At 38.3% G+C, this 15,842-nt stretch overlaps 1 protein-coding gene across 2 annotated transcripts in view; it reads right to left on the minus strand.

Moving 5' to 3' along the window:
- The window catches only part of SLC38A9 (solute carrier family 38 member 9), a 46,990-nt gene that overhangs the window by 24,717 nt on the left and 6,431 nt on the right, over window positions 1–15,842 (minus strand). Inside the window, exons 2-9 of one of the 2 annotated variants that reach the window (XM_005151947.4) lie at window positions 15,248–15,398; window positions 7,025–7,157; window positions 6,366–6,487; window positions 6,161–6,224; window positions 5,953–6,046; window positions 4,933–5,103; window positions 2,610–2,669; window positions 262–459 (exon numbers count right to left, since the gene is read on the minus strand). In XM_005151947.4, coding sequence (XP_005152004.1) covers window positions 262–459; window positions 2,610–2,669; window positions 4,933–5,103; window positions 5,953–6,046; window positions 6,161–6,224; window positions 6,366–6,487; window positions 7,025–7,157; window positions 15,248–15,351 — 946 coding nt within the window. In that variant the 5' untranslated portion in view covers window positions 15,352–15,398. Of the gene's footprint in view, window positions 1–261; window positions 460–2,609; window positions 2,670–4,932; window positions 5,104–5,952; window positions 6,047–6,160; window positions 6,225–6,365; window positions 6,488–7,024; window positions 7,158–15,247; window positions 15,399–15,842 lie in introns of those variants that run through there. The other variant, XM_031051600.2, reaches the window with a different exon arrangement.

Raw genomic sequence — 15,842 nt, forward strand, 5'->3', positions numbered from 1 at the left:
GAGTACTGTGTTTTGAGTCACAATCCCTGGAGGTATTTAAAAGCCTGTGTATATGTAACACTTAGGAACATGGCTTAGTGGTGGACTTGGCAGTGCTGGGTTAATGGCTGGACTTGGTGATCTTAAAGGTTTTTTCCAACCTTCTAATCTAAATGATTCTGTGCCTCTATTCATATGATTCTACTCACTGGAGTACCTTTCACTGTTTTCTATACATTTTAACCACAATGAACCAATGCTTTAATAGTATTTGTTACCTACCTAGGACATTAAACTTTGCAAAGAAGGATGGAGACTTTAGATTTAGCAGGGGTAGAAGAATAGCGATCAGGTACAATGGCACTGTTTGTGATTTGTTCCACCACTTCTCGAAGAGCTCAAAACCTGTATCATTGCCAGAAGAGAACATCACACTCCTGTTCTGCGGTGGGTGACCACTAGCAGCACTTGGACAAATGACTAGAAGAAAGGAAAAATATTCCCAGATGAAAAACGTTTTACTTGCACAGAATCCTCACAGCCAAATCCCGTATTTTCTGGAAAGTGTTTTACCTATGAGAAACAGAATCATTCAAAAGCAATATATGACAATTCAGTCCTTCACCACTTTTTTCAAACTAGGAGTTGAGCACTAAGATTTCACTTCTAGGCACCTTGCACTAAGCTGGCAAGTGCTACGGTTCTTTCAGCCGAGCACAACAAAGATGCTTACTTGTCTGAAGCCTGAGCTGTGGCATAGGATCACATACCTATAGCTAGGTATCTCCATGCCTGCATGCCTGTGCTGGAATCATGTCATAGGAATGCATCTTTGCACTTGGCTGCATATTTAACACTGTAATCTGTCCCTCCATACTTCACTAAGATCATATGAACCAAGATGCAAGAGTATCTGTGTACAGAAGAGCTATATTATTATCCATTGCTCTGGCAGCACACAAACTAAGGATGAGAAGAAAGCTACTGGAACTGAGAGGACTAAAGCTCGTATGCTGAACCGAAACATCTCATCATCTTCGTGCCATGTGCAAGTACATCACTGCTATAAAACACAAGTAATTAAAGATATGCACCTGAAACACTGACACATGGTAGCTGATCAACAGCAGCATCTGAAAAAGTGACTGGAACAAAAACAACCAAAAAGATCCCTTGATAAAAATGTGCTCATTGGATTTTTGTTAATATAAGCATTTCTTTCTAACACACTCTTACAAAGTCATGTGTTAAAATATGAACTTGCCTTCTTGTCTCATGTTTCAGCATCACCACAGCACTTGATAGGCTCCCTCCCACACTAGCTGTATGCCTGTTCCTTACAAAGGCAAAAGTGTGAAAAGTGTTCTGTCAAATTTACTTCCAGTTTTCACATTTGCTTTGTCTCCATTGCCTGTAAGTGGATTGTGTCACAGATCTTGAACAATGCTTTTGTTCTAACTGAATCTCCTCAGTAGCCCTGAATGCCATGCCAAGAGTCATCTGAACATCTGGCAGCCCTTAACTTTGTGACACATCTGATTTAAATTTTCCAGTTGCTGGAGGATGCTGTGGAATAGTTGTCTACTTTGTCTCCAAGTTATACCCCCTGCTGCATAATAGGACAGAAAAGCAGAAGCAGCAGAAAACACATGAGAAAGAGCACTGCAGCAGCTATTGGTGCCTTCTGGTAAGGACTGCAGGGGAAACAAGATTCAGCACTAGCTCAGATACAAATCAGCTGGTTTTCAGAATTATTTCTCAACTCCTTTGCCTGACTTCAACAGCTGCTCTCCAGAAACATGACTGCAGATAGTGTGACACACAGCTGCCTGGCTGGTACTGAAAGGCTTCCCCATTCCCAGAAGCACTCAGGATAGAGAAAATTTTCTGCTACATGACAAAGCACTACATGTTCTGTTACTATATATAGGCAGAGAGATCAGATGCTGACAATGCCCTGCTCCTGCCTTCACTGTACATTATTCTGCCTGCTTAAGAACTCTCAACAGCCCTATCTCCACACTTAAGTGCAGCTTCTTCCTTGTGTTATGCAAATGTCGAAAACTCTTCACAAAACTCAAGAAGATGCTCATGTAGGGCCTGGTACTTGTTTATTCTTGCACTCAGCATCATCAAAGCTGTTCTTATAGCATTTCTTTAAATAAGAATACTGCTGCAGAGGTGGTAAGGAGCAAAAATGCCCCAGTTAAGATTTTAAACATCAAGCAGATCTGACATGCTTCAATTTTAGGGTGCAAAAGTTAATCCTCACTGTGCAACTACTGTTAAGAGATCTAACATTCCTGGTTTTAAGGCAGATCTATTTCGGTATAGATAAATTCACAATACACTTTTTAATCCTTATTTCCACCCCTACTTTCTTTTCCCCACCCTTCTCCTTCATTCTGCTCCTCCCCCCCCAAATCATTAAGCTTTCCAAGTGTATAGTTCTTTGTGGAAGTACAAATCCCAGATAGAAAATTACTTCCTTGGTTTTGTTTGAAAAAGGTAGGTAGAACTTATGACATACACTTCATAACTGAAATGTGGTTAGGTATGGAAGCATGATGATTTTGCCTTTAAACTCCCACCCCAAATCAGGAAACACAATACTAATAAGTACTTCTTACCTTTATTACTTCCATTTGTACCAGGAACAATATCTGTTACATTAATGTCATGAACAAAATCTGAAAAGAAGAAAATCTTACTATCAATGTCCCAGTTTTTTATCTGTTGACTTGATAAAAATTACGGAAGGTAGTATTTTGGAAAACTACATCAAAAGTGTGATACATCAGCTTATACTCCCTCCAACACCAAGCTGGTTTAAGTCTCATTGTCTACAGTCATCTCCAGTAGCATTTTGTTTCCAGTACACCCACTCCTATGCTGTTTTACTGCTCTGCCACACCACGCATTTCCAAGTTTCCGCAGTCACCGGTATGAGAATATTGGATAGGGATTTCCTTATATTTATGTATATATATACACAGAAAATGCCCATCAGCTTGGAAATTTAATTAGTATGTTTCTGGCTAAAATTTGCTTCTGCTGCATGTGGGTGTATTATGCACACATAAAATCAACTGGGGCAGAAGGCCTCAGACTTTTGAAATGCAATTAGCAACAGCTTGTTTCTCATAAAAAAGGCAAAATGTATTGTGGGAAGAAAACAGTTTTTGTTTGTTCATCATGTTTTATGACAACCTGAATCACAATTGAGTTTTTCATACTTACTGATCCCAGTTCAGTTTATACAACAATCAGCAGACTGAACTAATCCCATTCATCAGCTCCTCACTTCACCAGCATTTTGTGTTGCTACTTAAAAAAGTACATGCTATGAAGCCATGATAAGAACTGACAGGTCTTACAGAATTAGAGCACTTCAAGTTTGTTATGGACAGATAGCCAATTCATGTTTCCTCTGTGCTTAAAAAGTGTTTTAGGATTAGCATTTGCATTTGTGGATTTATTTCTGTTTCATAAAGCAGATACAGAAGCACAGGACACCATGTTAAAAAAAAAAAAGACAAGAAATCATACTTGGCTTAAAAGTTCTTGCATTCTTTGCAAACTACCACTTTCTAGACCATCCTTCCTTAGGAGATCAATTTTTTCCCACCTGAACTGTGTGTGCAGATTGTTTAAAAAGTCATCTGAATGTAGCAGAATTAAACACAATACCCTGCTTTGAATAACTTGGAATGCGTTGCTGGAAAATGCCATACTGTCAAACCTACATCCTATTACCCACTTTATAACCTACTAATTAAGTAGCCACAATGACAGCTGAGACAAGAATTCAATGATTACCTATCACAGAGCAAACAATTTAAATAAGAACCCCAAACAAGTATAGGTGATACATTAACATGCCAAACTCAGTGAAAAGCAGGATTTTTTTTCCTAGAAAAAGAACTGTTTTGTTAATTCTGGTGTTTGCTTAACAGAATTGGAATTACTTGGTTTAGAGTAATCCAGGATTAACGAACTAACCTTCTTTAAATAAACAAACAAAAAAACAAACAAAAAACCCTAAACCCAAACAAAAACCCAAACAGAAAAACCAACAAAGTCTAAAATGAAATGACCTTAACAATGTATGAATTAGGTCAGATGTAAAATACACCAGTCATTAACCAATAAATTATGTCCTTCAGGCATGGTGGGAACTCTAAGGTAAAGTGTCTGCACTGTTATTTGCCTCAGGTTTGTTAATTACCTTCAAAACAGAAACTCTTAAAATTTAGTTGTACTATTCAATGCAATGAGTCAGGTTTTCAAAGCTCTCAATTCCATCATTTATTCCCACAACTCTACATACATAATTGATTGTACCCACAAAGCCTTGTGTGTCTGTGCACGTACCAAGGGTGCAAATAACCAGTATGTTTTCTTTCATAGCAATGCCAGATTAAGAACTGTTCTTTCACTGTGCTAGAGTTCATTCTTCCTTCAGGGACACTTGCAAAAATTTTCAGTATGGCAGCACTTTAAGTGTGTTTGTTGAAATCTAGAATGAATCTAGATTTTTTTTTTTTCATTGATCTGGATCATTCCAACAGCCTAGCCTGTTATACGGCTGCTCAAAGGGTTACACCCATACAAACAAGGAGGGAGTGAAAATACAAAGTGGAAACAAGCAACCAGGTTTGGGTTGTATAGCCTACACCAAGAACCCTCATTACTGACATGCAAATCAGCTCACTGGCTCTTCATCTTCCATTAAAAACACACTTTAAGAGAAAAACTGAGAAACTGGTTTTGAAAACATACATAACTCTGCTTATAACTCCCCACACTGCTACTTATTCTTGCTTGACTTTTCACTGAAAACAACAGAAAAATCAAGATTAAGTAAAACAGACAATGATTTTTCAGTATAAAGCAAAGTCTTGATCTTTTCACAAGACAGCTGTAAATGTTAACCAAAATATGTATACTTACTGTATATAAACTTTCCTGTGTTGAACAGAAAGTTGGACATAAGCACCCAATAAACAACCATGGCTCCAACAAGCGATACCATAGAAAATAAGAGGCTTGACCACTGACCAAAGGATCCAAAGTAATACTTGCAAACATCTGGGAATTCCCAGTTTGAGGTATCTAATAAAGCTGAAGAACATACAAAAACATAGAAACGGATCTAAATAAAATGTTGTATTAAAATCAGTAGAACTCTTCATGACAGGACGTATTCTTGTTTCAGAATGCTACTACTCCGGGTACTTCCAGAAGCACCAGAATAAGACATGGTGGTAAAAATGCAGCTATGCATTTGCAGCTAAAGCCTTTTGCAGAGGTTATGGCAAAGTAGATCAGACCACGAACTAGTCCTCAACAGTGCTCAGAAATGAGCTGTCACAAACTGGAAGTCTTAACTGCCTTTATTTGAGGAAGTGAAGGCTTAGTTTATGTGTAAAAGCACCAACTACAAGTGCTGCAAGATGTGTTTCAAACAACAGAAGTACATTCTAACCACTGTCAGTGAGGCAACTGTCTGTAAATTGCTTCCAAAACACATTATATACAAATGTTAGTGTACAGGCATATGAAACAGGATACAGCACAGCTATAGCCCACATATTCCACTATGGAACATGATCAGAAATACATGCAGAGAACTGGACAGTGCTTATAGAGAAGAAGGGAAGACTCTTAAGTCCCAAAGGCTGCCAAACGCTTAGTAAGTGAATACATGCAACTTTGCTTACTAAGAGTTTGGGTTTGGCTATAATACTTAGGTCCCAAGGAACTGAAGGATAATGTAATAAGAGAACACAGATATTTAGCTTACAGAGCTTAGCTCCAGACTACAAAAATACAGAGACTTCAAAGGAACAGCTTTTATTTGCAGGTTAGGTCTAACATACAGTAAAGATACAGGCAAACTAAGAATCTATCAGATCTCTGTATTTCACACTTAATGGAAATATTTGCACTATGAGGCTTTGCATTTCTTACGTATCATTTTCCGTGATTTCACAACTCTGTAGCAGCAATAAAGAGTCAAAATGCCCATCAGTAAGATGAGAATGATTCCAGAAGTAAAGCCTGCCTGTTACGAGAGAAAAACATGGTTTACTTTATCTATCAGCAATACTACAGAAAATGAATAGCAAGCCATGTTGTCAAAACCATTTTCATATACATACATTTTTCATAGTGTTACCTGTTTTATTCCCCATGGGATACTTAATATAGATGTACCCATCATTGTGTTCCATATCATAAATCTAAGAAGAAAAAAAAACCCCAGTGAATAATTTAAGAAGCACTCTTATGTCATACTATCCTTATAGCTACAATAGTTATGCATACATTATAGAACAATCAATACATTTTCTGGCTAATACATGCCAAGGTGCTTAACATACATTGTCACTATACTGGAGTTTTTACCATAGCCATCTGTGCAACTGTCAACTTTAAAAGCAGTTCCTAGTGGACTGTACACGTAGATTTCATCAGGAGCTGGAAGGACATGATCAGGAGCAATCTAACAAACGGATAAAAACCAAGACTTGTTAGTAACACCAAAGTAACTACTGTCCCAAATACCTTTCCATGAAATTTCGTTAAAAAAAAAGCTGCACTACATTAATTTTCTCCCCACAAAAACCTCCTAGTTGATAAATTTTTAGTAGAGTGCAGGAAAATATATTTTTCTTCTGCAAAATGTCTGTAACACGCTATGTACAGCTCCTGCTAGTTCAATCACTGCAGCTGACCACTGCTTAAATACATTTATAGGTGGGAGAAATGAGTACACACATCTGGGCAGCCTGAACCACTGTTACAAAGTTCAAGCTGTTATGTTTTCGTTGGGTGGTGAAGGCATTGCACAAGAAGTCAATCATGGCTTGTGATAACACAAGACCTTGTTAGGGCACTCAGCTACTAGATATTTACTTTAAGGCAAGCTGCAGAGTGATTCTCCCACTGCCTTCACTTGTACTTCTTTTATAAATCTAAGCTGTGGAAGACTCAACATGCCAAAGACCACTCAGTTTATCTGGTCCTGTCTTTGCCTTACCAATGCCCTGTCTGCAGGAGATGTGAGCCTGCTATAGTAATGAATTCGCTTATTCATTGCTGAAGCTTCATCAGTGACTCTTTGCATGTCATCATTCACACTGACTATGTTTGTAGGCTCCACATGAAATGGTCTAAAGGAGGAGACAAAGAAAGAAAGGAAAATATTTAAAACCCTAGAACACAAAAGCTAACATACAAGCCAGAGCACATCACTCAGGATGAGTCTGTCATTCACTGACACAAAATAAATGCAAAAATATCACTGCCAGGAGGGAAGCTGCCATCCATGAAAGAACCACATGTTTATATCATCCATATTAAAATGGCCTATTGCCCAGATGCCGTGGGGCAACTTAACATCAAAATTCAGACCTAATATTCAGCCTATTAACTCTCAACAATGAGTCACACCAAAACTACATGTTAATAAGCTTGGCCAAGCTCATTAATGCTTATAATCAACTGGTGCTGTCAGACATAATGATGAGGAACATTGCTAGAAACAGAAAGCGTGAGAATGCAAAAGCAGAAAGGAGATGGAGAGGAATGAGCAGTGGTAATGAGGACCACCTATGAAAAGGCTAGGAATTACTAATCCATCCAAAAACGCTGTATAAAATTGTGTTTACTGTGGAAGGAATCAAGCCCAAATAACTCCATGTGCTCATACTATTTTTAAACCAATGCAACCAGGAATGGAATTTATTATGTAACATGGAACAACGGATGTCCATTTGCAGTTTTGAACTACTTCATGACTTCCCTTCAGATATAATTGAGGTAATCATGGAGAACAGCCTGTCACAAACAGAAATCCTACATCTCTCATACAGAGATGTACAGAATACAGGGCATCTACCCTCTTCCCCAGCTGAGTTAGATTGCAGGCATGGTGACAGCCACTGCAGGAGAGAGCAGAAAAATCACAGGCCCCCTGGTTTCTCTGCTCACATGCAGCTACACAGCAAGTAGAGTGAAAGACACTCCTAAGTTACAACACAACATAAATCCAGCTTCATGCAAGGGGTGCCACCAGAGATATGCAACCCAATCAGAACATTGCAGAGGCTTTTTTTATAATCAAGGCATACTATCCTGTTGCTTAAACATTCACTCCTAGCTCTGACAGGCTAATTTCTCAAACGATAGAGAAGACTATAAGCCTTGATAGAGAGGGTTGGTTTCTTTTTTTCTTTTTCACCAGTTCTTTTAATTCCTAAAGCAATCTCAACAGCTTTCTGATCTTCTTCTTCAGGGTGATGTTAAAATCACTCAGAAACAAGAATCACCTAAAACCCAGAACCCACTAAACTACACACCACAACAAGTTTCAGGCTACAAAAAGCAGGAATTAAATTAGCAATAAATCCATGCCATATTTCCTCTAATATAAGCAAAGTCCGTTTGAACTGACTGTTTTTCAATACCCATCAGATTACAAAGGAACTTGGTCAATCCCTCCAGCCTCAGCTTTCAATACTGTGACAAAGGTCCCATTCTCTTTCCCAGTGAATCATTAAGCATTTGCACCATGGCACTACCTTTTATCTGGAAAGAAGAAAAGGCATACATCTGGTCATCGTATCTCTAGAAGAGATAAAGGTAGGTCCTTATTCCTGTTTGCTTAAGTGGACACAACAGGTAAGAGTATTTACTGGTCTAATAAAAACTGATGAAGTGGAAAACGGATAAAAATAACTTCCTTCTGCACAAATTCATTCTTTCCTTCATCTTAAATTTCATTAATTCTTATGTCTTCCTTCACTGTGGAAAAAATGGCTTAGATTTGCTAAGTCATTACCCACTTACTGAAATGAAAATGAACACATTTTCAATTTTTAAGACACCCTCAACTCTTTCCTCTCGCCCCTCCATCTGTGACATGACGGGGGAAATTCCCATTTTGTGTGTGGACTTCTGTGGTGTCCTTACAAACAATTGAGAGAGATAACACAATTAAACAGGAGTAAATTTTAAGTGATACCTTTATTACCCAAATCAGAGACACACAGGGCTGATCCCATAGGTATGTAATGTACAGAAATACTCAAGAATTGTCTAAAGGATTTCACCTGTTCTAGGTTAGAATTTATTGGGCTTATCAAATCATTAGACGCTGCTAAAAAAATCTCATTAGAAGACTTGTAAAAGGAAGACAGGAAAACAGGAAATGTAACATGTTTTAATGCCTCCCCACTCCCAGTCCTCTCTCTGCTGTTTTCCTTTTATGTCACTGGCACACATATTTAGAACACTTAAAAGTATGTGTTCTGATAATTACACGGCAGCTGCATAGTGTGAAGAGCTTCATGAAGACTACCTATTTCCCATCTCTAGTTAATATTATTAGTACAACCCCATAAGCTTCCAGTGCTACTGTGGAAAAATCACACTGAGACAAAGTCTGCATTTTGTTTCAAAGCTAGCAGATCCACGGCGAAGACTTCCTTCACAAGGGTGTTCAACAACTGCCAACACGGATGTCAAAGAAAACTGTTCCAGTCTGGAAGAAGGTGGAAGGTTACTTTTTAAAGCAATTCAAGTTAAAGCCATGGATGGTTTTAAAATTAAAATATCAGAAAACAGGAATACAACATCTTATTTTACAGAGAACGCAGTGTTATTAATCAACAACCAAATATCAAGAAAAATATTCATGTAAAGCAAAAAATTTATCTATGGGAAATAAATTCCTTAGAGGATGATGTTTCATTTTCTCCTGTATTATGAACAGAATCTAGACTGAAAGCAATTTACGGTCTAGCACAAAACAAAAGGGTATGATTCAGAATCCAGTGTATAGGTGAGGAAAAAAATAATTAAACCCTAAAGAAATTCTATGTGTTTGTGGCTGTTGCTTCCTGCCTGGAGGAGTACACATGTTTAACACTGCCAGTACTTAGTCTGTTTTCCCTCTTATCCCTCCTGGTGCACATCTGTTGAAAATGATCTAAAACAGCAATTAAGTTTCTTTTTCTCAGGATACAACTGCACCTCTAGTCCTATAGAGCAAGTGACTATATTACAGTAGTCTACCGATCAGTTTCATGGTTGTTCGAAATCTCTTTGAAAATATGAGTCTGACATGGAAGCTATGTGTGCAGGCTGGGATGCAACCTTCCTCCCTGATCTCCCCTAGGACAGGGCAGCACTCTGTCTAGGGATCAAGGTAATTTGCCAGCCCCCAGCTACACCCACATCAAAGACTGGTTGTAGGGCATACTCAGAAGTCTTAGAAGCAATCAAAGACTCAAAGAAGTTCTCAAAACCTGAGATTTTCAAAGTCTGAAGCATCTAAACTTGACAAACTCTCCTCAGGGATCTTGAGTCTAACATACAAGTACTCTCTACATGCAAGCATCAGTAGCTGCAACAGATTCCTAGAAAACTTTCTGATTTATACAAGTAACCACATTATCTCTCCAGCATGGCAGAATGATTATAAAAATGATGTGAGACAATGTCATCTGGGGGAAAGGGAGAGGTTACATGACTGGAGGGTGTGACAATGCAAAACAGTGCTGACAATTTCCATGCGTTGAGATAGACTATAGTGCCAAATGACTTTATTATACCCATACTGAAAAACACAATTCCGATTTATATTTGAATAGCTGCCTGAAAAACAATGTTTTTTTTGTTGGTTTTTTTTTTTTTTTAACCAGAGCAAACACACTGTTAAAATACAGTTGTTTTCCCACAGCACAATGAGTGCACAAGATGCAGGATCTCATGCAGGAGTTCCACACCTTCCATGTGCTATACTATGCATATATACATCAGAAACAATTCCCAGAAAACCTCCACCGACAGTCATCTGCTAGATATTTCTCATGCATACAAAGAACAGTTAATATGAATTCTAGTGCTGGTTTGGGAAAAAAGAGGGCTGTCTAAACTTGTTAATATTACAAACTTTGGTGGCAACTTTGCAAGAAAAATGAAGAGATGTTCATGACTAATGTTGTTTCCAAATATTGTTGGAAGTATTTGCAAAGCTCAAGTGATGGATTTGAATGGATGGGGAACAGCACAATAGGAAAATTTGTCTGGCAAACTACAAAAAACTGGTTCTAGACATCTGATCCAAAGTAGTGGTCTGACTATTGAGCTGTTACAATATAATTCAATTTTCTGTGCCAGTGTGTTTTTTGGCTCTACATGATGATATTAATGACTTCTCATTACACAAACTTTTCATATTTCAATAAATATGAAAAAAATATCTTCTTTACAGGTTGCTTAACAATTTCTTTTCTCTCCTCCAAAGAAATCACAAGGAGCCACTTATTTTAGCTTATTGCACATATGACACCCCACACCAATCAGTTTCTTTTAAAGCACACGATAGGATTATTACAGAAAAAAAAAGCTAGTTAATTCCTGTGGCTTTACTGTCTTACTAAGTTACCAAATTATTACAGGAGTGCTTTATATAGTACAGGAGAAACTAAGGAGTAAAACTGATGGAAATTAAAGTAAGGAGAAAAAGCAGTAAGATGATGATTATACGCACAGGTTGCTATTTCTAAATATGGAACTGCATATCAGGATACGAACATTAGAAATGCTTGTGTGCTTCTCCTCAGGAAAAATCTTCCAAAGAATTCCACAACTGCCTTGATTTTTACTTTGTAAGCTGTCTGAATTTATCTAAGCATTGTAAACAGTATGCTTACAGTGTATCTTAAGTCTCTTGGCAACACATTTAACTTAAAACTTTTTCCACACTCATATCACCATTGTCACGATAATGGTTACAGCATGACCACACAAGCATCTTTAAATGTTGCATGCGGAACCAAAATAACCTTTCAGACGAAAATACTAAGGCATCTCTGTTGTATACAGGAAAGACATTTTAACAAATAAAGAATCACAAGCATTACCATACCACATTTCAAGAACTGTTCCCTCTTATGTGCCAAAGGCAAAGCTATTCTACTTTTCTGTGACAAAGTATGAAGGTTCTTAACTAAGAAGGTTTAAATTTTTCTCAGTTATAAAGCAGTAATGCCATCTTATTATATTATTATTATATAATAAATGTTAGCAAGATTGTAGGCAATGGAGTAAAAAGACCACATGAGCATGGAAAAGTAAAAGCATAATTCCTGCAGAACTGAATAGGCAGTTTTGCACAGCTTAGTCCTGACCATTGTCTACCTTTAGTAAGTTGAAAGAACTTTGAAAATAAAAGGGAACTAACCACTTCTGGCTGAAAAAGGCTTCTGTAGCTGCTACCTACAGACCCTGTTTAATTTATAACTTTTTTAATTTCATCTACTGATCTGTGTTGAGTGAGAACACTTCAGTAGTTCAGAAACAATAAAAAAAGGAAGAAGGCTTGATTTCCCTTTAGCAGGGGGCATTGTCAAGGTTTATCATACGTAAAATAACCAACACAAAACATCATTTCTTACTTTGAAGGTTCAGGTATTCCTGAAGACAACTGCAGTATCTGTTGACAATGACTAGATGTAAAGGGCAGTCAGGAGAAAAATCAGAAACTCCCTCTCTTGCATACAATAATCATCAATAAGCCATTGCAGCAACTAAAAGGACCTACCAAATAGGTAAAACACACCTCATATGGTGTAATTCGGGTCATTGTGGAGAACAATAACATCCTATTCAAAAGGATTAAGACTGGCTTTATATTTCCCAAAATTAGCAACAGAATACAAGACAAAATAATTTACAACTCTAAAAGAACAATCGTCTTATTGTTCTTATGTAAACACTGGAAAGCATGCCTTTCAAAAATCCCAAATTCTTCAAGCTGTTAAGCAAACCAAATAACTATGTAAATGCCCTTAAATCTCAAACAACCCAAGCAAAAGAACAGAACAGCACTAATATGGACAATGATTATTAGAAATCACACAAAACACTTCCAAGAGCTATCCCAGTCAAAACAAAATGACTACCCACCAATGTCTGATCAAATTTCTGAATAGTGAGTTAAAGTGGAAAAAACTAAGCAGAGCAAACCATGTACTATTGCACTTGCACCCCACTGGATACTTCCATGCATGATAAACATCTCTCCCTGGAGCTGCTATTGCCTAAAGCTCCAATTAAGCCCTTCAAAACACTCACTGCTCTGCCCATGACTGACATGCAGGCTGATAGACCTCTCTTTACTTTTTGTAAAGGCTGTGTCTGCTCTTCTAATATGCAGCGATGGAGTTCAACGTTGTTTGGCCCCACTATGATTTGCAGGCTTTCCTGATATCCCAGAGCTCATGCCCTTCATCTTTGTGCCTCTGTATGCTTGAAAGGCAGACAACTAGGTTGTAGAAAATAAGAGAATAAACTGAAGGGAGACACAATAAGTGGATGGATCTGCAAAGCTGAAAGTTGTGGAGGTGGGAACATAATCCAAGCACACACTTCTGTTTTGCGGGGGAGGGAACTTAATGCCATAAGCTATGACATTTTATGAAGCCAGGCCTCCAAATTTTAGAAATCACAAGAAAATGAAAAAAACCCCACACAAGGAAGAAACAATGACTAACCTCACTTTTGAAAAGTGAATCTTGGCATTTTGATATAGCACAAAAGTGAAAACTTCTCTTGTTGCTATTGCATCACCACACCACCTGAAATCCACTGCTCTTCAAACAGAACACATACTTCCTCCATCAGAAGGAACTCCAAAAAGCCATAAAAACTAGCAGTTGTCTTATACCAGCAGTACCATCAGGGGCTCACACACTCTTTGGATAGAAGATAAGCCAAGAATTCATTTTGTGCGTTTCCTCTTCCCACATGAAAGTGCTCCACTGTTTCCTAACTTTTATATACAGAATTCTGAAGGCTTCTACACCTGTGCTCCCTGTGCTCCCCAGGGCTCAATCAAGCCCTTACCCTCCTTCCTCTGCTCACAGAGAAAAGAGATTGTTTAGTTCCTGGCTAACGTGTAAGTTGGCTCTCATGGCTTTCCAAAGCTGCGGGCTAAGACAGCAGCAAAATACTATCGTCAAGAACTCTTTTGACTGAAGGTGGTCCGAAGAAGAGGATTTTTTTTATACAACAGTGCCATCTTCAGTTCCCTCAGCAAAACTGCTCGACTGAAACACAACCCTGGATGCGAAGGCTAAAAAAAAAGCAACAAAGAAAGGAAAAAAACCCAAAAGCCATAAACGGGGTCCAAGAGGCAGCAGGGGTTAAAAAAAAAAAACAACAGCAAAACCCACAACGGATTGGTGCCTCCAGCTAGGATCGGAAGGGCAGTTCCCACTCCGATCTGAGTTTTGGTTCCATGACCAGCTCACAAAAATCTTAACTACAACAGCAGAGGGCACTGTACTATAAGGGCATGTAAGGACAGGACAAGGGAGAACGGCTTTAAACTGAAAGACGGAGATTTACCTTAGATATTACGAAAAAAAACTTTACTGTGAGTGGTGAGGCACTGGCACAGGTTGCCCAGAGGAACTGTGGCTTCCCCATCCCTGGCAGCATACAAGGCCAAGCTGGATGGCGCTTGGAGCATTGGGTCTGGTGGCAAGTGTCCCTGGAAGGGGACCGGAACTGATGATCTTTAAGGTCCCTTCCAACCCCAAACAGTTTCATGACTCTAAGTCTCCCACTATGACCTCCTTTTGGGAATAGAGCTGTTAAGCTCTAAGAAAACATGCACAATAACTTCTCAGATATGTATTCTTTTTGCAGGCATGGCAAAAACTCTGGGCTCATGAATTTTTCATATTTGCTCAGTCTCAAAAAACAATACATTTTTTTTCCTTAAAGGCAATAAAGGTTGCTTAATTCCCTCAGTGCTAACATATAATGTATTTTTCCAGCATGACCTGTAGAATGCATACAGACCCATTTACACATACTGACAGTCACTTATCTCCACCATTTGGCAAAGCTTTCTTGTATAGTCTCAACATTTCAGTTCACTGTGCTAAATACAAACCATAATGCTTCAGTATACACAGGATATTTGGTGTTTGAAGAGCACTTTAAAATACACATGCCAAGTTCTTATAAGAACACTCTTTGAAGTGATGTCAATACAAAAGCCTTACAAACAAAACACAGTATGAAGATACCTTCACCTGGTGCTTGGAAATAATATACAAAGTAGGAACTGCTCATACTCAGATCTTGGTTTCCAAATGTTAGCTTTCTGTCTCTGTAGAATTCTGTTCAAGTTCTGCTAACTCATTGATACATAATCATTCTGTAGCTTCATGCTTCCTCATACCTTTTGCACTTAAAGTCTTCTGGATTAAACTGTATATTCATGATGCCATAACTGCTTTCATCACCTCCCACAGGAACCAGGAGAGGCTTGATATCCTCTTCCATATTTGTGAAAGTGCCTCCTTCTTCTAGATTCTGTCAGTTACTTCGACCTAAAGAAAAGGAAATAAGACAACTACAGTTAAGTAAAATTGTCCCTGCTAGGCATTTAACACTGGCTAAGTCCCACAGCTTCAGAAGCTCGTGGGGTGAAAAGCATCTTCAACTTGCCACTTGAGAATTCTCATTCCATACTGCAAACATCACAGGGCAATTACACTGGGAAGAGTAATTTTTATAACACAGTATCCCTTTAAGTAAAGTAGTCAATGTACAATCATGCTCTGAATCTCTTCTAGCACCACAAGAGACAATATAAATTAAAAGAATACAACAGATGCTGTTGCTTATATTGGGACTGAAACAGGTGTGTAAAAAGGTTCAAAATACTTTGAGCTAATACAGCTAAGGATAAAGTCCACGATGTGCAAATTAACATTAAGTGTATTCAGACACAGGTCTTCCTGTTTCCAAAGGATAGGACTTCTTTTCTTACA

Source organism: Melopsittacus undulatus, chromosome Z (assembly GCF_012275295.1).
Source record: "Melopsittacus undulatus isolate bMelUnd1 chromosome Z, bMelUnd1.mat.Z, whole genome shotgun sequence".
Taxonomy (NCBI): Eukaryota; Metazoa; Chordata; class Aves; order Psittaciformes; family Psittaculidae; genus Melopsittacus; species Melopsittacus undulatus.